General features: G+C 34.8%; 1 protein-coding gene and 1 non-coding gene across 10 annotated transcripts in view; both read left to right on the forward strand.

The window, feature by feature from the left end:
- Positions 1-27,276, forward strand: part of TRAPPC8 (trafficking protein particle complex subunit 8) — a 74,232-nt gene that overhangs the window by 22,712 nt on the left and 24,244 nt on the right. For 4 of the 9 annotated variants that reach the window (XM_059707391.1, XM_059707384.1, XM_059707388.1 and 1 more), the window contains 14 exons: positions 897-990; positions 1,441-1,700; positions 2,056-2,171; positions 2,890-3,040; positions 6,443-6,543; positions 8,302-8,407; positions 14,786-14,806; positions 15,682-15,813; positions 17,400-17,624; positions 19,301-19,409; positions 20,996-21,190; positions 21,609-21,743; positions 24,139-24,209; positions 24,687-24,813. In XM_059707391.1, the coding sequence (XP_059563374.1) occupies positions 897-990; positions 1,441-1,700; positions 2,056-2,171; positions 2,890-3,040; positions 6,443-6,543; positions 8,302-8,407; positions 14,786-14,806; positions 15,682-15,813; positions 17,400-17,624; positions 19,301-19,409; positions 20,996-21,190; positions 21,609-21,743; positions 24,139-24,209; positions 24,687-24,813 (1,843 nt within the window). Of the gene's footprint in view, positions 1-896; positions 991-1,440; positions 1,701-2,055; positions 2,172-2,889; positions 3,041-6,442; positions 6,544-8,301; positions 8,408-14,785; positions 14,807-15,681; positions 15,814-17,399; positions 17,625-19,300; positions 19,410-20,995; positions 21,191-21,608; positions 21,744-24,134; positions 24,210-24,686; positions 24,814-27,276 lie in introns of all 9 variants that reach the window. The other 5 variants (XM_059707387.1, XM_059707389.1, XM_059707385.1 and 2 more) reach the window with 4 other exon arrangements.
- LOC132240364 (small nucleolar RNA SNORA31) lies at positions 16,040-16,171 on the forward strand. Its single transcript, XR_009454286.1, has one exon. It is a non-coding gene; the product is annotated as a small nucleolar RNA SNORA31 (small nucleolar RNA).

A 27,276-nucleotide genomic window follows, 5' to 3' on the forward strand; every position in this document is an offset into this window, starting at 1 on the left:
CCCTGTTTTCTAATGCTTTCCTTTCCTTTGAACCTATGAATGAATGACCTCAGTTACAGCACGCACTATCTTCCCAGGTGACCCTTTCCATGTCTGAACAACTTGAGGGTCAACCAAGAATTTTCTCCATTTGTTTGTACTCATTTGTCCTGTGAGGACTGTATTAAGTTTTCTGTTAAGACAACTTTTAAAATATAGGAGGATGGCGTTCATGTCCCCTTCTGTATTTTTCCAGGCTAAATATACCAAGTTTTTAAAAAAAATTTCTTAAAGGGTTTAGACTTTTGTCATGATCACTTTCCCGTTATTAAATTCTATTTTATAAAGAATTTGGAATATTTGGAATAATACCTCACACTCACTGGTCTCATTGACTACACCGAGTATATTTAGTTTGTTTTCTTTGTTGACTGAGAAAACAGTGTATTTGTTCAAATAAGCATTGCATTGGATATTTTTCCAAAACATTTTGATATGTTCAGTATGCATTTCAACTTATTAACCCTGGGTTCATGGCCAGGAGATTCCCTGCCATCTCTTTTTTCCCCTGGCTTGACCTTAGTAGTACATTTCTTTTGCTGTTATTCCTTACTTAGATGCATACACAGATATTCATATTGGCTTGTACCCATCACATATAAACAGATAAACTGGGATGGAGATAATTTGATTCCAGAAGAATCAGGGTAATAGATTGAATGTGAAAGTAAATTTAAGAATATAGTAGGTGTGGACTGGAATGCTAGAAAAGCTGTATAGAAAAAGAAGAAAAGAGTCTTGCTGTAGCAAATAAATGAGGCTTACAGTTAGCAGAGCAGCCATATTTGTTGATGGATTTAGAGTTATCTTAGAATGATTAAGTGTAAGTGCTAATGCTGTTTATTTTGTTTTGATAGGAATCATATGAAGATGGCCCTTGTACTATATCTTCAAATAAGAATTCTGATAGTAACTTGCTTTCATTGGATGGATTAGATAACGAAATCAAAGGTCTTGATACCCTTTCTGTAAATTTCTCTTTTTGATTGAAAATATGCACTGTTGTCAAAACATGCTAAACTTTATAGATTAAATATAGGGGAAATATTCATAATAAAAAAGATAATCTACAGGTTAGCTTTTTTGAAGATTTTATTGAGACATTTGGATTGTTTTTATTTGACATTTAAATTTTATTTTATGATTATTGAAAATAATTCTTTATATCTAAGAACTGTATTTTTCCTGATTTATTTACATGACTTTTAAAATTTCTATTATGCTTAACAAGTAATAACCCAAGCCCTGTAATTTTAAAGGGGAAAAGATGAATGTTATTGTATCATAGATGTCTAAGATATACAGAAAAATAAAGGATTCCAACATTCTTTTTTTTCTTTAACAGTATGATAGTAATATTGTTACATTAACAACAGAGTAAAAGAAAGGTCTTTTTTTCAGTAGATGGCTTACCAAATAACTTTAGAGCCCACCCACTTCAATTGGACTCATCTAGTGACCCTTCTAACAACATTGATGGCCCAGATCATGTAAAACCTGCCTCCTCATTACATGAAGCAAAGAAAGCAAATCCTGGAATTATTCATGGTGCATGCTTAACCCTTACTGATCATGATAGAATTCGACAGTTTGTACAAGAATTCACATTTCGGGGCCTTTTGCCACATATAGAGAAAACAATTCGGCAATTAAATGATCAGGTAAGATTTGTTTCTTTTTAGATTAATATTTTTTAAAATTTTAGTACATTGTACACTTGAGAGTATAATAGTATAAGTTTTTAAAAAGTATTTAAAATGTTTTTTTTTTTTTTTTTAAAGAAAGACCAATATTAGGTTTTAGTAGCATTATTATCTCTAATGAAATTCTGTTAAATCATTTTCACTAGGGATTTTTCAGCATATTCAACAGTTTGTAAAAAAAATCAGTGTTGTTAAAAATAAATATTTTCTTACTATTAAAGCTTTTTTACTTATTTAGAATAGTTTTCTTTTGTATGTAAAATAAAAATATTAAATTCTCATATTTGTCAATGTATTTAATCTTTTCTTTTAGCTTATATCAAGAAAAGGTTTGAGTCGATCTCTATTTTCTGCAACTAAAAAATGGTTTAGTGGCAGTAAAGTTCCAGAAAAGAGCATTAATGAGCTGAAAAATACATCTGGATTGCTGTGAGTGAAATAGTTTCTTTTTTTTTCTCCCTGTGTTTAACTCTATAGTGTTTGACTATACGATGACCTGTAAAAATATGACTATTTTTACACTTTCTTACTTTCACATTGGTCAAAACTCAGGTAGGTAAGAATAGTGACTATAGGTAAATTCCATTAATTAAAAATTTTTTTAAAGTAATTGGGTGTCTAAAAATAAAGAAGATACCTGGGAGTCACTTTACGTTGGTTCTGTTTTCCTATTTGTAAAAAGGTGCTTTTTTGTGTGTCTTTGTAAGATTAGGTGTTCATTAATGATTCTTCTGTGTTAAAATATTGTGGTCTTGTGATTCTAAGACAGCCTGTACTTAGAACATTTTATTTAATATAAGTTATTGTTTTAATGTAAAGTAAAAGCACGTTTTGGATTTAAATTTTTTTCCTGGTTGTACGTAAAACTGGCATTAGCTATTTACTTCATAATTTGACCATGGAGAAAGTGTTTGCCTGTTGTTGAGAAGTTCTCAGTATAGGGGTATAAATTATTTAAATATAGATATAACTATAGTTCCAAATATCTTTGAGACTTGACACTCTTTCCTTGGAGATAGGACTTTTGTAAAACATGATCGCTTTTTACAATGTTCTGGGCAGTTAAGCAGCTATTAAACATTTGATGATACTTAGTGGTGTATGGGTCATAAATCACAAATTACTTTCTTATATTTTGTATTTATAGGTATCCACCAGAAGCACCAGAGCTTCAAATCAGGAAAATGGCTGACTTATGTTTCTTGGTGCAGCACTATGATCTGGCTTACAGTTGTTATCATACTGCAAAGAAGGATTTTCTTAATGACCAAGCAATGCTTTATGCAGCTGGTGCCTTGGTTGGTATTCTGTATAATTTATTTCCGCTACCATAGCTGTAGAAATTTCTGCTAATGAAATGGCAAACAAAATACCTAGGGATAAAGTTGTACTCAAAGAGCATACAATGCTTTACAGGTTTTGAATTAGCTGAATTGATGGATTTTCCTCAAGCTAGTGCTTTTAAACATGGTAGTAGGTAAAGGTTGATTTCTTAGTTTTGATTAACACTTTCTAATTTTTCTGTATGTTTTCAAAATTTAATTCCAATTTCAGTTACTATATTCAAAGTGTAAAGTTTACTTTTTTTAGAAGATGCTTTTATTTTGGACTTCTTGAATAGTCTTTTAAAATTGCTTGAAAATTTTTTTTCCTGATGTAAGACTATAAATTGGTTAAGAACATGTACTTTGACGTAAGACAGACTGTTCTCTTATGTAAATTACTGAGTATTTGTAAGTTTCGGTTTTCTTGTCTATAAAATATAAATCCTAATGGCACAGGATTCGATAAGGTATAAGGCATGTAAGGTGCTTAGCATACCTCCTTGTATGTAATAAGCTATCAGTTAGCATTGTACCACCTATGGTACAACGTCAGTAATTGGTGTGTAAACTTAGGTGTTTTAGAAAGAATTTTCTATACTTGTTATCACCTTTCAGTATTTTTGAAAAGTTGTTTTAAATATATATATAAAATTTGCTTCCTGTGCCTAGAAAAGAGTAAAACTAGCATTGTTACTTTCTACTTAATCTTCTTTAAAACATGCAAGCTTATAAACAAAAGTGTAAAGAACAAACTGTATAAGAACTTAACCCCAAAGTGCCGGGGAGCGCAATCGCGCTCCTCTTGCTCCTCTTGCCTTTCGCCAAAAGTGCTGGGAGCTCTATCGCGCTCCTCCTGCAGTGTCACTATTAGATGCTAGTAGTTCACTATTTATGTGGGGGGAAAAATTTAAAAACCTTAACTCAAAATGCCTTGGCAATTTTAGCATCGTTCCTAGAATATTGGTTGGCACTCAAAGGGTTAAAATACTCCGTTGGGCTGTTATGATGTAGACACGTGTTTAATTGCTTCTGTTTTGTATTTTTTAATCCTATGTATATATAAAACTAAAATGGGTAATTTAAAAATGTGAAGCTAAAATAGCAAAATTATATTACAATTCTCTTTTATTTCTGTAATATTTTCAGTGAAAAAGTCAACTAACTTGTTGACCATCTTGTTCAGGAACAGAAAATATGCTGTGTTCAAGTGTTTTAAAAAATTATGTGAGCCCTAACTGGTTTGGCTCAGTGGATAGAACGTCGGACTCAAGGGTCCCGGGTTCAATTCCAGTCAGGGGCATGTACCTTGGTTGTGGGCACATGCCCAGTGGGAAGTGTGCAGGAGGCAGCTGATCGATGTTTCTCTCTCATCGATGTTTCTAGCTCTCTATCCCTCTCCCTTCCTCTCTGTAAGAAATCAATAAAATATATTTTAAAAAAAATTATGTGAACTGTTCTTGGTTAGACATTCTCTGATTTTTCTATTACAGTCATCTAATGTAAGTTAATGACACCACACATACTGAATGTCATCTCATTAATACCTTATAACATAGGTTTAAATTTACAATTATTAAATTTTACATAATGTACCTGCAAATTTAATGTTTGTATGGAGGTAAAAATCTTCTAAAGATATGGCAAAAATTTCTATGATTTTATGGCACTTAAGTTTTTTCATTTTTTATCTGTAGTATGATAAATACTGCCTTAAGCCATTTAGATGAAGATATTAATAGTAGCTATATGAGAGAAAATAGTTTAGCACTGAAAAATAAAGGCTTATTGCTATGACATAATGTGTGCGTGCGTGAAAATCCTGGTAGTCTGTAAAAGCTGCCCTAAAAGTAATGGGCCTTGGGGAAAAATGTCGGAACAGTCCTCTTAAAACGTGTCTCTGTAACTGGAACACAGACAAAAACATAAGTAGTAAGTATGTATTTTTTTGTATAATATAAGTATAGTATAATTCTACATAGTCAATATATTTGATATTTTTATGCAACATAGAACTATGTAAATTCATTATATTAAAATATAAACTAGTTAAGAAAATACGTTTCAGAGCTGTAGAATATTTTGTCACACATGGATATGACATAGTTTTATTTGGTTTAGTCACTAAATTTTGGAGCAGGCACTTCTGGGTGCTGAGGATACAGAGGAACTTTGAAACATACAGTTCATATTGTCATGGAAATCATAGTCTGTCAGGTTAACGGCTTTAATCATATTCTAGTTTTTAGGTAAATTATTTTTGTGTTTTAAAAAAATGTTACAGAGGAATACATTACTTATCCTAAAAGTAGATTGGCATTAACAATTTTTCCCTTTAACTTAATGAAGATTTCATTTATTTCTAGTTAAATTTTTATTAAGCACCTTCCCTACCTCTTTTTCCTTCCCTCCCTCCCTCCTTTCTTATCTTTTTCCCTTCCTTCCTCTCTAAAAAGCAATGAAAACATATCCTTAGGTGAAGATTAAAACAATTTTGGACGTAGTAGGATATTTTACTAAGAAAATGAAACCTGTATTTTAACCTTTATTTATTAGTCTTTTAGCACCATTGTATATTATTTGAATTATTAACTAAAGTTATAGACCAGTGGTTCTCAACCTTCTGGCCCTTTAAATATAGTTCCTCATGTTGTGACCCAACCATAAAATTATTTTCGTTGCTACTTCATAACTGGAATGTTGCTACTGTTATGAATCGTCATGTAAATATCTGATATGCAGAATGGTCTTAGGCGACCCCTGTGAAAGGGTTGAGAACCGCTGTTATAGACATTAACAAGAAAGTGGGCTTTGAAAATTATATAGACCTAGAAAATTGACAGTAACATAGGTCTTAGAAATGGTCTTTGTGCTTTTGTTAGGGTAAGGATATAAACTAGAGTGTGAAAATAATTGAAAATACATATAGTGCAAGCTGTTGTGAGCTCTGTTCTTCATATTTTAATGCCAATAATTGGAAAGAGATGTATTTCATTTTGTCTCTGTATGTTCCTATCATTGTTCTCTTCTCTACTTACTGAGAAAAGGGGAATAATAGGGAGGAGGTGGCAGCTGAAATCTTAAGCTAGACTTACGTGGTAGATATATGTGCCCTCACTCAAAAGTCTTCTTCAAAATCTCATTTTTTCTTCTTTCCCCCCAAATCTCATTTAAATACTGAATAACAGACTTGGGAATTTGACTAGAGAATTTAAAATTTAAAAGCTTTAAGTATATTTTTAAAGTCAGTGTTAGGCTATAAAATTTGTACATGTACATGCATAAAAATCTCATCAAATTTCATTCCAGTATTTAGGCTTCCTGAATGCTGAACCACAAGCGTTTCTGAAATAGTGTAAATAATGTCTTTTCTTCCAGGAAATGGCAGCAGTGTCAGCTTTTCTTCAGCAAGGAGCAGCGAGGCCATACCCTGCACATTACATGGATACAGCAATCCAAACGTACAGGGATATCTGCAAGTAGGTGACTAGAATATTTATGTTCTTTCCATTTAGAAGTAAATTGGCATTTATATTGTTATTGAATATAAATGGTTCTGCGTTTTTCATGCAAGTTAATATAGTCAGAGACAAGATAAGGTAATTTTCTGAAACTAATGTTTCCTATTTTATTTGGATTTGTGCTCAGGAATTGGTTATGTGTAATGTCGAGGCTACATGTTATATTGAGGGTGATTTGTATTGTGGGAACATCTAACCTTAACCGCTGTTAAACCAGGAGTTAGCCATTTTGAACTTTCCAGGTTAAATAGGCAAAACAAAAACAGTTCAATAATAGTCCAGGGAAGGAAATGAGAGCTGTTTTGTACACATCGTGAGAACTGTTAGAACTCATTACTTATAATGAGACTATGAGCTGGTCCAGAAGTAGTCACGGAGTTTCATGGGATGGTTGGGGAATAGACCTTGAAAGAAAGGTGGTTGGGATTTGATGGACATAAAGACTATTCAGAAATTGTGATTGGCAGGAATGATGTTTTGGATGCTGCCTGACTAGAGAAAGGGAATTGAGCCCTGGCGAGGTTAGGGGGTTTGAGAGTATTAAAAGTGTTGGGTGGTACATATGGTAAGATGGTATGCGAGAAATCACTGTGGGGAGCCTCAACCCTCTATTATTTAAGCTGAAGTTAAGAGTTATGTAGTAGTAAATGGGAACTTACTGAATATTTGAGTACAGCCTTGACATAATAAAAGTTGTTTTTCAGGAAGATTAATCTGACTTTTCTATGTAGCATGCATGGGTTGTCTTAGAATGTTGTTGGAGTATAAGTAGTACTTGTCATGGTGTTATATTTACAGCACAACACTTATACTAATAATTGACATTTATTGAATGTTCAGCATTTGCTACTATGCCAAAGTAGTTTACATGCTCATTTAATCTTTTTATTTTATATATATACTTTTATCGATTTTTTACAGAGAGAAAGGGAGAGGGACAGAGAGTCAGAAACATCAATGAGAGAGAAACATCGATCAGCTGCCTCCTGTGCAGTCCCCACTGGGGATGTGACTGCAACCAATGTACATGCCCTTGACCGGAATCGAACCTGGGACCCTTGAGTCCGCAGGCCGATGCTCCATCCACTAAGCCAAACCGGTCAGGGCATCATTTAATCTTAAGCCTATAAAATGGTACGATTATTATCTGTATTTTACAGATGAGAAGACTAAAACTTAAGAGTTTAACTTGCCCAAGGGCACACAGCTAGTAAATGGTGGAACCAATATTGAATTTTACCTATTATGCCTTATGTAATCTATTTGAGAATAGATTTGGAGATTCTGGCAGGAGATACAGCTTTCTGTGAAGAAAGAGGAAGGATTGAAGGAGACTGAAAAAGAGCTAGGAGAGTGAGGTAGCAAAGGGAGCCAGAAATAAGAGTGAAAAGTTTGTATTCATTTCTGTTCCGAGCAAGTTTTATTTGTTAAATAGCTGCTGGTTTATGGATACTAGATAAGTCTTAGCGTTTTGCACACTGGAAATGTGACTTTACTTAGTATTTTTACCACAAAATTATATGATGAAAAGCTTTGAATAGTTATGAGAATTCTTAGGGTTCTTTTAAACTTTTTTGGTAAGTGGAAAACAAGGACATGGATTTCTTTTTACTCAAAAACTAGAATTGGAAACGTTTGTTGAACACATAGTTACTATGATGTGTAAAGATATTATTGTAGTGCTAATTATATTTTTCTTGTCTTTTATTTTTTTAGGAATATGATATTGGCTGAAAGATGTGTATTGCTTAGTGCTGAAATCTTAAAAAGCCAAAGCAAATATTCAGAGGCTGCAGCTCTTCTAATACGGTTGACCAGTGAGGTACTGAAACTGTGTAGTATTTGTTTTAATTAGTGTTATTTCATAATTTTTAGAAAGTGTCCCCCTTTTTTTGAGGATGTATAAAACAAAATTAGAGAGGAATCTCTCTTTGGGAATTTATAACATGGCTACTTTAGTTATTTGAATAAATTTTATATGCAATATTTTATAAACTGATTTTATTTATAGATTTAAGTCTACATTATTATTAACCACAAACGTGTTGTACATATTCAGTGAATTAGGTTGTGACCTATGCATAACAACAATTAAACAAGCGTGTGCATCATTCCTCATGTAAAATTGATACTTAAAAGAGTGATCACTCAGGAATTTTTAATCTTATTTTAGTAGTATGATGTTAAAAAAAATCACCATAAGCGTTTAAAAAATCTATATGAATATTTCAAAAGAGAAAAAGTAATCCATTTATAGTTGCCATTAAAGATTTATAACATTAAGTTGCATTTCTACAGACTTGTAAAGAATGATAGTAATTTATTTAAAAGTATGTTTAAAGACACATTTTTTAGATGAACGTGCGTAAGAACAGAAGAAAGAAATCAAACACCTCCTTTGCTCCTTAAATTTTAATGTAATGTACACTACATTTTTATTTATTATCATCGCCCGAGGATATGTTTTTATTGATTTTTAGTGAGAGAAGAAGGCAGAGGGAGAAAGGGAGGGAGAGAGGGAGAGAGAGAGAGAGAGAGAGAGAGAGAGAGAGAGAGAAACATCAATATGAGAAACATCCATCAATTGCTCCCCGACCGGGGATTGAACCTGTAACCTGGTATATGGGATGATGCTCCAATCAACTGAGCCACCCGGCCAGGGCTATTCACTATGATTTTACTTTTTGGACCATTCTGTACTTTTCACTCTATATATTTTGGGGGGTGATTTGTTCATAGGCATGATTTTCACTCTCAAATCTGTCTCCAGCCCTGACTTTTTGAGTTTTAGATTTGTATGGCCAACTGCCTTTTAGACTTATCTTTAAGTTGACATACCAATGAGTAGACATATAAACTTCCTTACCTTATAGATCATGATCTTAAATGGTCATAACCAGGTAGCTTCTCAATTTGCTCAAGGTTTTGAAACTAGTTGAGATGCACCCATATTCTCTTACCTGTCAGTAACACAATTGGGGGAGGGGGTGATTAACTTCTTAAATATCCCTCCTTAATGTCCTTTCTCTGGCCCTTTTTCTGTGATGTCCTTCATATAGTCATCTGCAGTATACCAGGTTGTCCTAAGTGTCTCTACCATGCCCTCTCTTATAGTGCTGTGAGACCTGACTTGTCATATTACATTTAAGTTATGCGCTTTTGAGAGTAGGGGACTGTGCTACCTTCTATATTTTTATCCTTAGTGCCTAACACAGGGCTTGGCACATGGTATGTAATTTACAAATGTTGAACTGAACCTTAATTGTTTTCAAAAGGTTTCTGTATGCTATAACTAATTAGGTTGAGAGATGATATTAAAAATGTTTAATAATTGATTCTGCATGAACACTGACCAGTATGAACTGTTGCCAGACATAAACTGTTTGATAGAGCTGAATATAGGCTCCTGTGTGTTGATGTTCTGTAATATAATAAGTAATCTTTACTTGGGTTTGAATATGTTGCTGTTGTTTTTAACCTAGGGATTTCTCAGTGAATATAAAAGGAATTTGTGGTTTAGGAGCTTGGATAAAATTTTTTTAGAGCAAATTCTTCTGTCTGCATTTTAACTTTGTAATTTTCTGTCCTTGTTCTCTTTTCCTTTCTATCTCTTTGCTTTCACCTTTCTTTTTCAAACTTGGATGATTTATTTTGTCATGAAATTCTAGCAAACTTATCATTGTCATTTACTACTTTGGAGTAATGTGTGGCTTCTATTTCTCTAGAAATTGATTCTCAGTGGCCTTCTCTGCTGTACCTTTCAGATATTTCTTTGAGACAGTTTAAAAGTAAAGACTTCTAGGCATAATGTATATAAAGTTATGTTAAATTTTAACTAATGTGTATTTATTGTATGTATCTCATTAACTAGGAGGGCTGCATAATATCGTAAAAAATTCACTCGTCTTGAGGATAGGGAACTGTGTTACATACTCTTGACATTTATGAATTGTGCTTGTTAGATTTTGCTAATACCATTATAGCAAAAGAAGCTGGGAGCCTGGGTGAAAAGAGCTGTGCTTTGACTTTCTATTTTGGACTGCAAATGGATGGGCAAGTGGATGGTATATTGTGTTGTTCTCAGTGTGGCAGAGCAGTCTCAGCTTAATGACAAGGCATGCCACATTCACCTCCATGTAGGAGAGTGGGCCGGAACTTGCTGTTTAAGAAGGGATGCTTTTCCTCTGCTTGTGTCTGTTTCTATGTTGAACATTTATTCTAGTCTTATAGCTCTTTTTGTCTACTACTGCATTTAAAGACATTAAATCAGTTTCCCAGGGAGAGTAATAGCAACAGTTTTTATAAATTTCTCCAGGTTGGGAGGAACCGTCCTGTGTTAAACTGATCAGCTGGTAGCACCTTTCCTGGTAACCTCACAATTGTGTGAAGAAAAAAATCTTACAGCCATCCTGGGAGTTGATTTCAGTTAAGCTTGTGTTTATTCACAAGGTGGAGGTGTTTATTCACGCCTCCTAGCTTAGATGATTTCCCCCTATATTTATCCTCATAATTTAAGTTAACGTTGCCCTTTCACCTTTTTTTTTTTTTAAACATTCTCCCGAAGGCAGGGTTTTTAAAAAATATATATTTTATTGATTTTTTACAGAGAGGAAGAGAGAGGAATGGAGAGTTAGAAACATCAATGAGAGAGAAACATCGATCAGCTGCCTCTTGCATACCCCGCACTGGGGATGTGCCTGCAACCAAGGTACATGCCCTTGACTGGAATCGAACCTGGGACCCTTCAGTCCTCAAGCTGATGCTCTATCCACTGAGCCAAACTGGTTAGGGCCCTTTCTGTTTTTGTTAAAATTACCTCTTGGTTGTGGACAAAGTTTATAGGCTAGAGTTCTTGTTAAAGTGGTATCATAGGTTTGTTTTGTTTTCTTCTTCTTCTTCTTCTTCCTTATAGTATATACTAGAGGCCTGATGCACGAAATTTGTGCAAGGGGCTCGGCCATTGCATCCCCAGCTGCCTCGGCTGGCCCTTGCAGCCTCAGATGGCCTCGCAGCCCTTTGCAGCCCCGGCTTCATCCGAAGGTCATCCGGATGGTTGTCCAGAATGTCGTCTGGATGGTCGTTTGGCTGTTCGGTCTAATTAGCATATTAGCTCTTTATTATATAGGATAATAGTCTTGTCATATCATGAACTACAGAAAATAAAATATTCTTCAACTCATTCATAGCTTCTGCTCTCTGAATAAAACTCTATCACTAAAATGCTTTCATTTTCCTTTCAAAAACATTCATGGCAGTTGTCATTCTTTTCAGGGCTTTTTTTGTGTGTTTCAAAGCAGTGTTTTTTTCTACTAGAGGTGTCACTGAAAGAGATGAGCTAACAAAGAACTAAGCTGCAATGAGATATGAATGTAGTTATTCAGATCTGAAAATTCATTCTTTCTCAGACAATAGCTTTACTGGATAAAAGAATCAATTTTTTTTAAAAATATATTTTATTGATTTTTTACAGAGAGGAAGGGAGAGAGATAGAGAGTTAGAAACATCGATGAGAGCAAAACATCGATCAGCGGCCTCCTGCACATCTCCTACTGGGGATGTGCCCGCAACCCAGGTACATGCCCTTGACCGGAATCGAACCTGGGACCTTTCAGTCCGCAAGCCGACGCTCTAGCCACTGAGCCAAACCGGTTTTGGCAAAAGAATCAAATTTTGCTTTAGCTAAATTAATACATGCCATGGACTTCCAGGTCTCTCCTAAATTGGTCAGTCCTTGCGGGTTAAATTTGAGAAGGCTGAGGGTTTACTGTGCTCGTTCTCATCTGGATTATATATTAGAGTCATTTATATACTATCAAAGATATCTATGGCATATCCTTATATTAATCAGAATGTCCAGGATTGCTGCCCATCCAAGTTTTGCAATTTAATGATGTTTCATTGGCAATTTAAAAATACGTATTTATTCTGTGTGTGTGTGTGTGTTTGTATGTTATGTGTGCACACATGCTAGGAATAAACTTAAGAAATATATAGGACTGAGAGAAAAAACTATGAAACTCTATTGAGAAGTCTGAATAAAGTTCCAAAATAGAAAAAGTAATTAGAGGGAATTACCTGTTCTATTTATTAAAATGCATTTGAAGGCTATAGAAATTAAAACTGTTTACAGTGATAAGAATAGACAGGAATGGAATGGAATGAGAATTTAAATACATATGATTAGGTGTCATTTAATTTAGTGAAGAATGTTAGATAATTCACTGATTGCTATTGTGACTTGCAGCTAGCTGTTTGGGGTTGGATTAGTCATTACATGATAATATAACTATAGCTGGATTATAATGTGAAAAATAAAACAAAACAAAAAAACTAGAAGAAAATACAGGAGAGCATTTAAAAAATCTAGGAATGATAACATCCTTTCTGAGTTTGATGTAGTATCCTGAAAACAATGGCAAATATAATATGCTTGACTTCTAAAGAATAAACTCCTTCATGTCAAAATTGGGAAATACTATTTGCAAATGTATGATAAAGGCTTGATACTTATTAAGTGTACAAAGGGCTCTTACAAACCACATAATCACAAAAACCCATTCACAAAAGAGTATAAATAGGCAATTCACACAAAAAAGCACAAAGACCTTTAAACATAGGAAAAGATTAGCAGCCTACTGTTAAAGAAATGCATGTTGAGAAAGAGTCATTTTCCTTTTATTAAAGAGATAGATGTTAAAAAATGATCTTGGGCTGAGTAGAGAAAATATGTACTCTCATTCTCTGTTGACAAGAATATATATGGGTACTTCTTTTTGTAGCAGTTTGTCTATCTTGATTAGAATTTGAAGTATAAGCATAGCTTTCATTAAGTCAGCAGTTCTATTTTTAGAAATTTGTCTAATAAAAATTCTATATAATAAAAGCATAATATGCTAAGTGTCTGAACAATTGTTTGACCATTCAGTTGATCACTGACCAGTTGCTATGACACGCACTGACCACAAGGAGGCAGATACTCTGACCGCTAAGGTTAGCTTGCTGCTGGGGTCTGGACTGGGCGAAAGGGCCAGACTCATCCTGGAGCCCTCCCAAGGTTCCTCCCCGGCCGGCCGGCTCCCATCACCCCTGAAGGTGACTGGGTGAGACAGCCCCTATCTCTGGGCAGGCTGAGGGACCCCACCCATGCACAAATTCATGCACCCGGCCTCTAGTATTTATATAATTAGTCACATTTGTTTAGAAAAATGTAAATATATTTTTATTGATTTCAGAGCGGGAGAGAGAGATAGAAACATCAGTGATGAGAGAAACTCATTGATTGCCTGCCTCTTTCACACCCCCTACTGGGGATCGAATCCGCAACCCAGGCATGTGCCCTTGATCAGAATCGAACCCAGCACCCTCCAGTCTGCAGGCCGACGCTCTGTTCACTGAACCAAACCCGTCAGGGCTAGAAAATGTTTATTGAAGTATTTTTTCTTATAGTTAGAAAAGTTTGAAGCAATAATAAATCAGTTGGAGACTGTTAATAGATTAGGGTATGTTTGTGTAATGGAATACAATGTAGCTTTAAAAGAAATGAGAAATGAGAGATGTAGATATCTTGGAAAGATGTCCATGATAATAAGTTTAAAAAGCAAAATAAAGAATACTCTAATATCATTTATGCATAGAAAAGTGTGTGTTTTTAAAAAACTAGCATATAAGCACACATGTAATATATATACTAGTATACCACTTTAAGCTGGCAAATTGGATGAGGCATGGGATGGGAAAGAAAGATGTTCACTTTTTTTCCTTCAAACATTTAGTCTTTAAGGAAAAAAGAGTTTGTATTAATTTAAAATAAAGAAAATATTGTCCTAAGAAAATGAAGATGTAAGCTTCCAACCCCTCCTCTCCCCCATGGTAATTCTGATGCATTGATATAGAACCACTTGTTAATTGTATATTCCTAATTTCCTCACTTACTAGCTTTTGGCTCTTAGTTACCAGAAACATTATCTGATTATTTAGTTTTTGTCCTGAGGGGTTTGAAATAGATAATATCTACCGTTTACTGAATGTTTCTGGAGTGTTTCCTTATATCTGTTCCAACTCTAATATAATTTTATGATTGCTACAGAGATAGTTATAATAGTGTCTGAATACTTTTTGATGTAACTATAATCTGTTGAAATGATTTCATTTAAAGTCAATGTTTTCTGTTTTCAACTTTCCCTGGGGAAAATAATGGCAGCAGAACACGTGGAAGGGCATGGTAAGTTCTGCTTGAGAGTAGCTGGAAACCTAGAGAAAGTTTTGGTGAAAATGTTGTTGATACTTGATCAGCAACCTTCAGTACTTTCTCTCAGTGATTTAGAAAGTAATGATGGCTCTTTCAGTTGAAAGATTTTTCTTATGGATTAGGATGTAAGTGCAGTATGTGGTTTTTGTAGACACTGTTGTAAGATTCAGTTGAGGTGGAAATAATTTGAGTTTTGCCATTCATTAATATAGCAGGCAATACTCCTTAAAGGGGAAGCCTTCTGAACTTCTTAATGCAGTAGCTTTTTTGGTCCACTTGAATCACAGCAAAAATTAAGAATTCTTTTCAAATACAATAAAACTTTATGGAGGATAAAGTAATAGATTAAATTATTTTATAACTTACATACATTGTTTTATTTTTCCTTTTTTTTTTGGAGGGAAATACACTATTGGATGTCACAGATCAATTTGCAGAAGAAATTAGATAGGTGTGAATCTTTTTTGGTGTGTTTGTGTGTGCTCTATTTTCTGGTTTATCATTAATCAGTATATCTGTATTAAGTTATCAGTTTACATACTGTTTTTCCATTTGAAAAGGGATTGCATTTCTTCAGAGGCTTTTTTACGTGGTGTATGTCATAACCAGGCATTTGGCTTTATGAAAAGCAAAAGCAAATACTTCATGGTAGAGTGTTTTCTGAAGGTTTTTTTTTTAATGTGCTTATTGGGAAAAAGAATTATCAGGATTGGATTACCCCTTGCTCTCTGCCCTCAGATACTCTAAGTTAAACATTGAATATGTTATTTATTAAGAAAGTAAATGTTTTTCACCCATTTTTTTTTGTGTGTGTGTGAAACTCACCTTTTCTCTTAAACATTCAACAGGACTCTGATCTTCGAAGTGCTCTTCTTTTGGAACAGGCGGCTCACTGCTTTATAAATATGAAGAGTCCCATGGTGAGAAAATACGCGTTTCATATGATATTGGCAGGCCATCGGTTTAGTAAAGCAGGACAGGTGAGTGCATTTTCTTTAAAAAAGAACACAACTTATTATTTTAGTTTCTATTTGTTATAATTTGTTATTTATTTTATAAATGTATGTCATTTGTCAATATTTTATGACTTAATATTAATCCTAAAGACAGATACAAATTTTGTTTCAAGGTACTGTGTAATATTTTATGTTGATAAGAGCATGAGATTTGGATTTAGAAAAGTCTGGGATTCAGTCTTGAAATTCTGTGCATCTATTTGACAGACCTGGAGCAGTTACTGTTGCTGCCAAGGTTCCAGTGCAGATGCAAGAAAAAAGGGTCCTCGTGCTTTCTATCTGTCTGATTGTGGCAGCCAAGATTGAATGGGGGAGTACAGTGAAAAAAATACCTTGATGTTCTGCTTACAACTTGACTTTGGTAGAGCAATTTTTCTGAGCCTCCTTTTTAAAAAAACAACAAAAACATTTGGAATTTTGCCCCAATATGTGTTAGGCTAACCCAAATCATATATGTGAAAATCCAGATAAGATGAATGCATTCAAACAGCATTTACTATTGAGTAGGGGTTGAACCTTCCCCCACTTCAGCTCTGCTCTTGTGTTGTCTTCCAGGGTGCTTTATGATGGCATTTACTAAGTAGTAAATGAGTAGAAGTCTTCTTTGTCCCCAGAAGCAGTTGGGTTGGCGAGATCTTCATTAACTCCCACGGTCCATTCAAGCATTAGTTGGAGGGAGCTTTGCTGGAGGTAGAGAGTGGTAGCAGCAGTCAGATGGTGGTTCCCTGCATGCTGTCAAATGGTAGATGACGGTAGTTTGCTTTCATTATCTCTTTATAAAGAAAACATTTCTTAAAGAAACAAATAATTCTGGCAATACATGGTGCAAAGTTTGTAATCTACCCTGGGATGGGGAGTGGATACAAGAGTACTTTCTGAAGCAAAAGGTTTAGTGGAGGGAGGCCTCTTCCTTGGTACCAAATTCCATCTTTAGGAAGTTGTCTGCGTTCAGCAGGTGGCAGTGATTATAGCTGATTAATTCCAAATATCTGCTCAGATGTGGCAGGATGCAGGGGGCAAAAAAAAAAAAAAAAAAAAGAAAAGAAAATAATACCAAACGAACAAAACAGTAGTCTAAAAATGTGTGTGTGTGTATACAACTGTATATTCACATATGCAGTTTTAGCACACATGGGGTATTTCCATTCAGCCCAGTGCAGTGGTATAAAGAGAGATGACCCTAACAAAATTGAGACTTCATAAGATCACTCTCGTGTATAAGCTAACAGCCAAGCCTCTAACTAATCCGTAACTCCATAACGCTACTGCTTTGGAAACTCCCAGGTGGTGTTCCATGAAGTCATCATTATTTCTGACTTTTAGACTTCTTGCCCTTGGACAAAACAGCTGCTTGCTGTAGGACCTCTTGGTTTTTAGTAGTAATTGTTGAGAGGTTTTCCAAAATGTTGGTTTTGTTTTCTTCATTATCCCAGCCTTGGAAGGACCCGTTACTAGTTACTTGATTTTGTGTGTGTGCGTATTTATTTTTTTCAGTCCCAGAGAAATTTAAATTTGTTGTGTAATACTTTGTTGTGTTTATTTTCTTACAGAAAAAGCATGCTTTACGCTGCTATTGTCAAGCCATGCAAGTTTACAAAGGAAAAGGCTGGTCTCTTGCAGAGGATCACATTAACTTCACTATTGGGCGCCAATCCTATACTCTTAGGCAGCTGGACAATGCTGTGTCTGCTTTCAGGCATATTTTAATCAACGAAAGTAAACAATCTGCGGCTCAGCAAGGGTCCTTCCTCAGAGAATATCTTTATGTTTACAAGGTGAATACATAGTTTCTGGAGTAGATATTAAAATTTTAATCATTTTTAGAAAAAGCTTAATATTTAGTACTATCCAGCAGGAGTCTAATAAAGTTTTATTAGAATATCTATATATATAAAGCCCAAGTGACCGTTACAACCGGTCGCTATGACGTGCACTGACCACCAGGGGGCAGACGCTCAACGCAGGAGCTGCCCCTGGTGGTTAGTGGACTCCCATAGCCAACCTCCTGTCATCACCGGGTCTCTAGTAGTCTGTGAGGTCCGAAAGGTTGGTGACCACTGGTTTAAGGAAACCTTTGGAGCAGCGGTAGCCAGCCAGTTATCCGTGGACCACTGGTGGTCCGTGAGGTCCGAAAGGTTGGCGACTGCTGCTCTAGTGTATATATAATTATCTGATATAATAAAATGTGACAAGCTGTTTTTTGGTCATAGCTCGGAGTTGCATTGCCCTTCCAGAATTCTTTAAAAGATAAAATTTTTAAAAATACATATTTTCATTCATTTCAGAGGAAGGGAGAGGGAGAGAGAGCTAGAAACATCAGTGATGAGAGAGAATCATGGATTGGCTGCCTCATGCATGCACCCTACTGGGGACGAGCCTGAAACGGGGCATGTGCCCTGACCGTGAATCGAATCTGGGACCCTTCAGTCTGCAGGCCGACACTCTATCCACTGAGCCAAACTGGCTAGGGCAAAAAAGAATTTTAATATTCCAGTATATATTTGATTTGTGGCTGTTCTTAGAATCTTAAAGAAATTACATGTTTTCTGGACTGTTTCATTATTATGCTTTTGGAGTTTTTAAAAAAAATCTTAATTGATTTTATAATATATTGGGTCCTCATATCACCCTGTGGAAAGTATGTCCCCTCTATTTTCGCTATGAAAAATGAGGTATGGACCTGTGGGAAGTAGACAAATTATTATGGTGTAATCCAGAAAAATTGAAGGAAAAATATTTCCCTGATACAGAAGGATAAGAGATGTAAAGCATTGTTTTATGGGGAAAATTGGAAGTTACAATTTTTTTGTATAGTCCTTTGAAGAGTGAATACTATTGCATTTCTGTCCTGTAGGAAGTAATTACCCTTTATGCTTTATTATTTAAAATCATGTGGATTAAAATTTTGGCAGATAGGATGCTGTAATGAGTCATAGGAAGTAAAATGCATACCAAGATAATGTTTGGAAGTTTAGCATCCAAAGAGAGCTAATTAGCTGAATAATCTTAGAAAGACTTTCTTGGGCCAGAATAAATCTCTAAATTCTATATCTCTGATGTATTAAGTAAAACTAGTAATTCTTTATCTTACTATTTTTGCTTAACATGTTTTTAATTCCTCGTGTATTAAAACACGGGGAAGCAGCCCTGGCTGGTGTAGCTTAATGGTTAGAGTGTTGGCTTGTGCACCGAAGGGTCTTGGGTTCGACTCCCAGTCAAGGGCATGTACCAGGGTTATGGGTTCACTTCAGGCAACCCATCAATGTGTCTCTCTCACATTGATGTTTCTCTCTGTATTCTCCCCTCCCTCTCTCCCTTCCACACTGTGAAAAAGCTATGGGAAAAGTATATCCTCAGGTGAGGATTAACAACAATACAAATGGGGAAACAAATATAAGGAAAATGGAGTTTACTCAGAAATTCTTTTTTATTTCTTTTGTCTTTCTCTTAGAATGTAAGTCAGCTATCACCAGATGGGCCCTTGCCGCAGCTTCCTTTACCGTATATTAACAGTTCAGCCACACGGGTTTTCTTTGGCCATGACAGACGACCAGCAGATGGTTAGTAAAGGTTTTTTTGGCCTTGTTTCCTAGTGACTATTTTTTTTAAAGTTTTTTCCTCTCTCTGCTTAAAAGAATGTGTTGTTGTTAAAGAATATTTGAAAATAAATAATCCTATACCATAACACCTACCATTCTGCCATCTGAAGATAATCATTGCATTGTTTTTTTCTTAGCCCTAAAAAGTAAATAGCTATAATTATAATGGCTTTTCTCATATAAAGAATGCTCCTGTAATTGTATAATCTTGATAATTTTTTAATGGCTGTAATATATTACATTCAGTGTATAAAAGTACTTTATTTTCACATTTGTTTGTTATATATAATTTGACTGTTTCCATCCTTTTTTATATAAAATCCTGTTGTAAGAGTCATCTTTATGAATAAAACTTTTCTTAACTTTTTATTATGGAAGTTTTCAAATGAACATAGACATACAGAACAATTGCCCCTATTCTGTTGTTCTTGTTGTAAGGCTTTCTAAAATACAGGATTTTTCCTTAGTATTGAGCCTTAGTATGGCAGTACTGGGCCAAAATTAAAATACAATGCATGTTAAAGTAAAATAATTCTAAGCAGTCTTATATTTAAGCTTAATATGTTTCTTGAGCTAATTTAGTGTTTTATTTAAAAAGTATTTATAGCCAAAACCGGTTTGGCTCGGTGGATGGAGCGTCGGCCTGTGGACTGAAGGGTCCCAGGTTCGAACGGTCGAGGGCATGTGCCTGGGTTGCGGGCACATCCCCAGTGGGAGATGTGCAGGAGGCAGCTGATCGATGTTTCTCTCTCATCAATGTTTCTATCTCTCTCTCTCTCTCCCTTCCTCTCTGTGAAAAATCAAGAAATATTTATAACAGCATTGTTTTTATAGCCAAAAATGAAACAATAGCAGCACATGAGTTGACAGATTTTGGTATTTTCATATAAAGGATTCATGCTGTAGAACATGAGTGAACTAGTTCTACATGTTTCAACATAGGTAATACCTACAACAAAAGGCTGAGTGAAAAAAGAATGATAGAGCAAATACAATTTCATTTATATATTTCAAACATAAAAACTAATTCTGTGCATTGTTTAGTATATACCCATATATGGTAAAGTAAAAAAAAAAAAAAAAAAGGATGAGGATGCTATACTTCTACTTTGGAGCAACTCCGGGAAGAAGTGGTGCCAGTGGAGATGAAGGATTGAAGAGGGTTTCACAGATCTGTAACATTTCTAAAAAAGTGATTTTGGGGTAATATGAAAATATACTTCTGTTAAATTTTGATATACAGTTATTTGTTACATTATTCTTCATGGGTTTTGTTGTTTGTTTTTATATGTTTGAAGTATTTTATATAAAATTGCTGTGGAAAATGAGAGAAAATATATCCTTTCAGAGTCAGGAGGAAAAGACCAGAAGAGTTCCAGATAGGTGAGGGTTAATAAGAGGATATCTTTTCTCATAGTTAATTGGAAATAGGCAAGAGTGAGTGTATATATATGTATTTGGATAACTTAGATGTTTATTTAAAGTGTCTCATTTGAGTGTAGTTAGTAATAAATATGTATATTTAATTTTGATACTTTTTTTTTTAGGTGAAAAGCAAGCAGCTACTCATGTAAGTCTTGATCAAGAGTATGACAATGAATCCTCTCAGCAGTGGCGAGAACTTGAGGAACAAGTTGTGGCCTTGGTTAACAAAGGAGTAATTCCACCCAATTTCCATCCCACGCAGTACTGTTTGAATAGTTTTTCAGATAACTCAAGATTTCCTCTTGCAGTTGTAGAAGGTGATATACTGGAATTTTTACACATGGTTTTTGTTAGTTTGTTTTACTTACAGTAGATTCAACATAATGTTTTGTATGCCCCAAGTCACCAGAAGCTGAGGATGCAAAAATAAATTAGGAACTCAAAATTTAGCGAGCTGCATTTATAAAAGCAGGCGGTGGGGCTTCCAATATAGGTAGATGCAAAGTGCTGTTAGAATGCCAAAGAGAGAATGCCATCTCTAGAACAGAGAAATGGAGGAACTGCTTTTGAGGAGGCAGTTCTAAAACTAAATCCTGGATAAACAGACATTTACAAGTTGGTAAAGGATAGTCTAGGCAGAAATTCAGAGCTATGAAACAAGGTGTATTCAAAGAATTTGCACACAAGATGAAGTATAGGATATTAAAGTTACTGACTGAGGCATTTCTTTTATAGAACCAATCACAGTGGAAGTGGCTTTTAGAAACCCTTTGAAGGTTCCACTTTTGTTGACTAATTTGTCATTGCTTTGGAAGTTTCAACCTAAAGATTGCAGTGGAAAGAATGATGAAGAAGTTAAAGAACTAGTAAGTTATTAAAAGGTATTTGTAATAAGCTTGTTTCAGTGATAGCATAACAGATGCTGTAATAACATTTCAACTTCTCTGTTTAGTGGACTGTACTTACTCCTTTTTAAGCTTTTTTCCCCTAGTTATAGAAAGTATTTTATATACCTATTGTTGAAAATTGAAAATGCAGAAGAATATAAAGAATAAAAATAAAAGTCTCCTCAGTTTTTAGAAGTAGCCATTTTAACACTTCACTGTTTACTCAATAACTTATATTTGTATTTTTCCCTCACATAATGGGATTGTTCTCATATAGTTTTTTCATTTTATGTTGATTTATTTGCATATTGTAATTTTGAAATGTCTTGCTGTTTCATTTTTGCGTAATCATCGTACAAATGATCTGTAAGTTATTTTATCTCTCTATTGGTAGTTATTTTGGAAGGTGCCATTTGTTTACTATCAGTCAGTCCATGAAAATTTGGGTGCATAGTATTTTTTATAATGATTATTTCTGTAGGAAAGATTCCTAGGCATGAAGTTAGAACATTTTTAGGGAATAAATATTTTCATATTTTATTGGTTTCTCAAAAAGTTATACCAACGAGTTTCTCACCAGCACAATATGGGGTTTGGTATCTCATCTTTGCAACATGAAGTTTTCTTATTTATAAAAAAAAATCTTGAGTTGATAGGTTAAAAAGTGCCATCTTATACTATTTTATATTTTATCTTCTTGATGGGCAGTAAAGTAGAAATTCTTATATTTGCATTTCTTTTTGTTTGAATTATATTTCTTTTTTACTATGTCTGTAGTAAGCTCTTTATATATTTAAGATGTTATTTTTGAAGTAGGAATGTCTGGAACAACGAATTTTTGTTACCCAGTTGATAGTATCAGAAAGAACTTGGACAAAAAAAGAAAGAACTTGCACAAATATAGTTTTTTACCTAGTTATTTATTAGTTCATTTACTGATATCTTTTTTTTTTTAATATATTTTATTGATTTTTTACAGAGAGGAAGGGAGAGAGATAGAGAGTTAGAAACATCGATGAAAGAGAAACATCGATTAGCTGCCTCCTGCACATCTCCTACTGGGGATGTGCCTGCAACCCAGGTACATGCCCTTGACCGGAATCGAACCTGGGACCCCTCAGTCCGCAGGCCGACGCTCTATCCACTGAGCCAAACCGGTTTCGGCGATTTACTGATATCTTTTATATAAATTTTACTTCTTAGTACTACCTTCCTGTGTGCTTTAATAATGTGGTAAGCATTATTTTGGAACTGGGAAATATTCCAACATGTTCATGTTCATTTATGAAGGGAGAACCTGAAAGACATCTGTTGTATTAACTTTGAACTATTTAAACTTTTCTTTTGAAGTGTTTCATTTTTTAAAAAAAAGATTGGCTTATTTAAAACCTTGCTGTTTAAATTAATTGAAGACATTTTGTGATTACTTATACTCATTGTGAATAGTTTGAAAGAATGAGACTTACAAGGCTCTATTCTGACTTGAATTTTAGTCATTTTTCTAACGTTTTATGGATACCTGGAATACATATTAGAAGAGTATGAACCCTTTACTCCTGGGAAAAAATTTAAATATCTATTAGCTTTTAAAGTATATTAGTTTGTTTAATAATTAGATTTCAAAAGAGGTTTATTAAAGCCAAGTAAAAGTTTTTATTGCTTATATTGAAGGTATTCTTTTTTCTATAAATTTCAAACTCTGGATTCCTTCATGAATTTCAACTGATGGACTAGATGCTGAACTGGAATTTAGGGAAATTACTCCATGGAAAAAGTAAATCTGTGGTCATGAGGATATGGTTTACTCCAGGTGTGAGCCAGTTAGTTGTGCTTGTTACATGGCCAGAGACTAGAGTTCCTTACTGATGTCATTGATTGGAGTAGACAGGCCTTTTTGCTCTCCCCACAGCCCTTATTTTCCACCAATTTTTTAAATATCCTGCTTAGGCTGCCATTACTTTTCCCATGTGTAATTAACCAATTTGGAAAAAGGTGCTGGTTGGAGTGAAAGGGAGAACTTGCTCTTATTGCAAGATTAAGATAAATGGCCATTTTGACCATCGTTGATAATAAGCAGCTGAACTTTCTCTCTTGAGGTTTTAACCTCTTGGTGGTTGCAACTTCACTTACTGTCCTTAGTTGAGTTGTACTGAATTAAATTGGGGGGAAAAACAAGTGCCCACTACTGAATGGCTTTACTGCCCTTGTAAAAGTAAAACTCTTTGCATATTGCTTAGCTCCTTAGCACATAGTAAGAACCTAGTAAATATTAACTATAATTATTGTTGTTCTTAGTGTTGATACATAGGAATGTTAATAATCTGATAACTTTATTTATTAGAATGTATATTTTACAAAATAATTTATTTTTTAGGTAGCAAGTGAACCCGAAATGATTGGAACTGAAGTTATTTCAGAATTCTTAATTAACAGTGAAGAATCTAAAGTGGTAATTATTGATTATTTTTCAGTCTTAAGTCTTTCTGAAAGAAAGATGACAGCTTTTTAAAAAATCAGTTTATTCAGTTTGTTTTAGGTCCTGGTTTTCTTAAAAACTAGAATTTAAGAGATTAGGATACTGGAATTGCACAGGAGGAAATTGGTGGAAGAATAGGTTTGCAGTGGTCTTTGGTTTGTTAGTTTTCTAAGAAGCCTGGTGAAAAGTTTTTGCTTTTTTCTTGCGGTCAGTATATTTGGTCGACCAGAAGATTTCATTATTATTAAAAGTATCGATGAGGATCCAGGCATCTGTTGAATTTAGAGACTTCCTTTTGAAGAAAATGTTTCCCAATAAGAAATATTAGTTGATAATTTAAAAGTTTAGGTCATGCGTTTATATTTCTGCAACATTACAGAATTTAGATGTTCTACTGTTTTTATGATACTGTGAAAACAAATAATGAGAGTGACTTAAATATCTCCACAGGCCAGACTAAAGCTCTTTCCCCATCACATAGGGGAGCTGCATATTCTGGGAGTTGTTTATAATCTGGGCACTATTCAGGGCTCCACGACAGTAGATGGCATCGGTGCTCTTCCTGGATGTCACACAGGTAAAGCGATGGCGTTACTAAACAGTTAGGAAACTTGTACTTAATTCAATCTCTATAGAATAAAATGAATATGAGGTATTTTAAAAATAGGTTTAATGTACTTTCAATTCAGCATTTAGTCAGACGGGAGAATGAATAATTTGGATTATTTTAAACTCCGACATTTTTCAAAAATAAACTTATTCCCTTCTAATGTATTTTCTTTTGATAATCTTTAGTTTCTACCATATGTATTTCTCTTTTCTGTTATTGATCCAAACTTAATAAAGCCTGACCAAATATATTTAAACCATTGATTGATTTTTCTGCTGCCAATACAAAAACCATCTTAACATATTCTATTTTTGAATATTGTCTTTTAGCAAATTAAAGACCAGTGTTTTCACATCATTGGATATTAAACATCTTAAATTCTGTCATCTCTCCTATGAAGAAAGTAGGATTTTAGTGTTAAGGTGATATTTTGGTCTCCCAGATGATGTTTTACAAATTTTAGAAGAGTAAAACTCTAAGATACACATTTAACAGAGTTTACTTTTTTCTTTAAACTTAGGGAACACTTCTAGATCTAATATTGTAATTGTTATATGTAGTTATTTAAGTTGACAAGATGCTACACAGTTTACTGTAAAATCCCTTCCTTTGGCCCTTCATTTTTAGTAGATAAGGCTTATTTTTTTAAAACAGACTTGAATTTAAATATAAATGATTTTTGTACAAAGTAAACAGAAGTGGAATGAATCCATAAGAATTCAGAATTAAAAACAAAAAATTTACACTGAAGTTGAGTATGGTATTCTGCATTTTAGTACTATATTTTTAATTCCTGGGCAGCGTTTATAAGTAATCTTCCTAATTTAATGCACATTTTAAGTAAGTAAGCTGAGTGTTAAGAATCCTAAGATCTTTTTCTTTTCCACTTGTACATACTTAGGATCTTAATCTAATACCAGTAATTTATGGTTTTCAATAAACTATAGATCATAGTTTCATTTATGCTAACAAATACATTTATTAACTAGAGGCCCAGTGCACGAAAATTCATGCACTGGGGGAGGGGGTGGGAGAGGGTCCATGCGCTGGCTTAGGCCTGCTCCCTGGGCGGAACGGGCCTAAACTGGCAGCCAGACATCTCTCTGGCAGCCCAGGAGCTCTCGGGGGATGTCCCAGAGGGAGCAGGCCTAAGCTGCAGTCGGACATCCTTAGCACTGCCAAGGAGGCCCTTGCCACCACTGCTGCGCTCGCAGCTGTCAACCCAGCTTATGGCTGAGCGGAGCTCCCCCTGTGGGAGCACACTGACCACCAGGGGGCAGCTCCTGCATTGAGTGTCCGCCCCCTGGTGATCAGTGCGTGTCATGGCAACGGGTCGTTCCCAGTCATTCCGCCATTAGGGTCAATTTGCATATTACCCTTTTATTATATAGGATATTATAATTTACTAGGTATATCAGTTAATAATGCGGATTTTTTTAAATAGATGGAGTTACACATATGTTGATATATATATGCGATTTGATATGTATGCTGTTTTGTTGTATTGATAACAAGCTTCAAAATTTCATAGGTCAAATTTGCTGAAGGTGTTAACATCATAGATATTTTTACACTTAAAAATGTTGAATTTTGCCGAAACCGGTTTGGCTCAGTGGATAGAGCGTCGACTTGCGGACTGAAAGGTCCCGGGTTCGATTCCGGTCAAGGGCATGTACCTGGGTTGTGGGCACATCCCCAGTAGGAGATGTGCAGGAGGCAGCTGATCGATGTTTCTCTCTCATCCATGTTTCTAACTCTCTATCTCTCTCACTTCCTCTCTGTAAAAAATCAATAAAATATATTTAAAAAAAAGAAAAATGTTGAATTTTGTGCCCAAAAAAGAGCATTTGCGGTAAGTTACCATTCATTATTTTGAAGAAAAGTGCTGCTGAATACTTCAGGAAGCTTTTGATGAACATGCTCCACCTCAAGATACTTGTGAACGCTGGTTTAAACGCTTTATAAGTGATGATGTGAAAGACAAAGAACATCCAGGTCAACTGAAAAAGTTTGAAGCCCAACAATTACAAGCATTATTGGATGAAGATGCGTGTCAAACTCAAAAACAACTTGCAGAAAGATTAAACGTTGCTCAGCAAACAATTTCCGATCATTTACAAGCAATGGGAAAGATTTTAAAGGAAGGAAAATGGGTGCCACATAAACTGAACGAGAGACAAATGGAAAAACGAAAAGTCATCAGTAAAATATGCTTCAATGGTACAAAAGAAAGTCTTTTTTGGATTGAGTTGTGACTGGCGATGAAAAGTGGAGAATCCCAGAAGCACAAAATCATGGGTTGATCCAGGTCAACCATCAACATCGACTGCAAGGCCAAATCGCTTTGGAAAGAAGACAATGCTCTGCGTTTGGTGAGGTCAGGAAGGTGTGGTGTATTATGAGCTTCTAAAACTAGGTGAAACCGTTAAT

The sequence above is a fragment of the Myotis daubentonii genome, chromosome 8 (assembly GCF_963259705.1).
Source record: "Myotis daubentonii chromosome 8, mMyoDau2.1, whole genome shotgun sequence".
Classification (NCBI taxonomy): Eukaryota; Metazoa; Chordata; class Mammalia; order Chiroptera; family Vespertilionidae; genus Myotis; species Myotis daubentonii.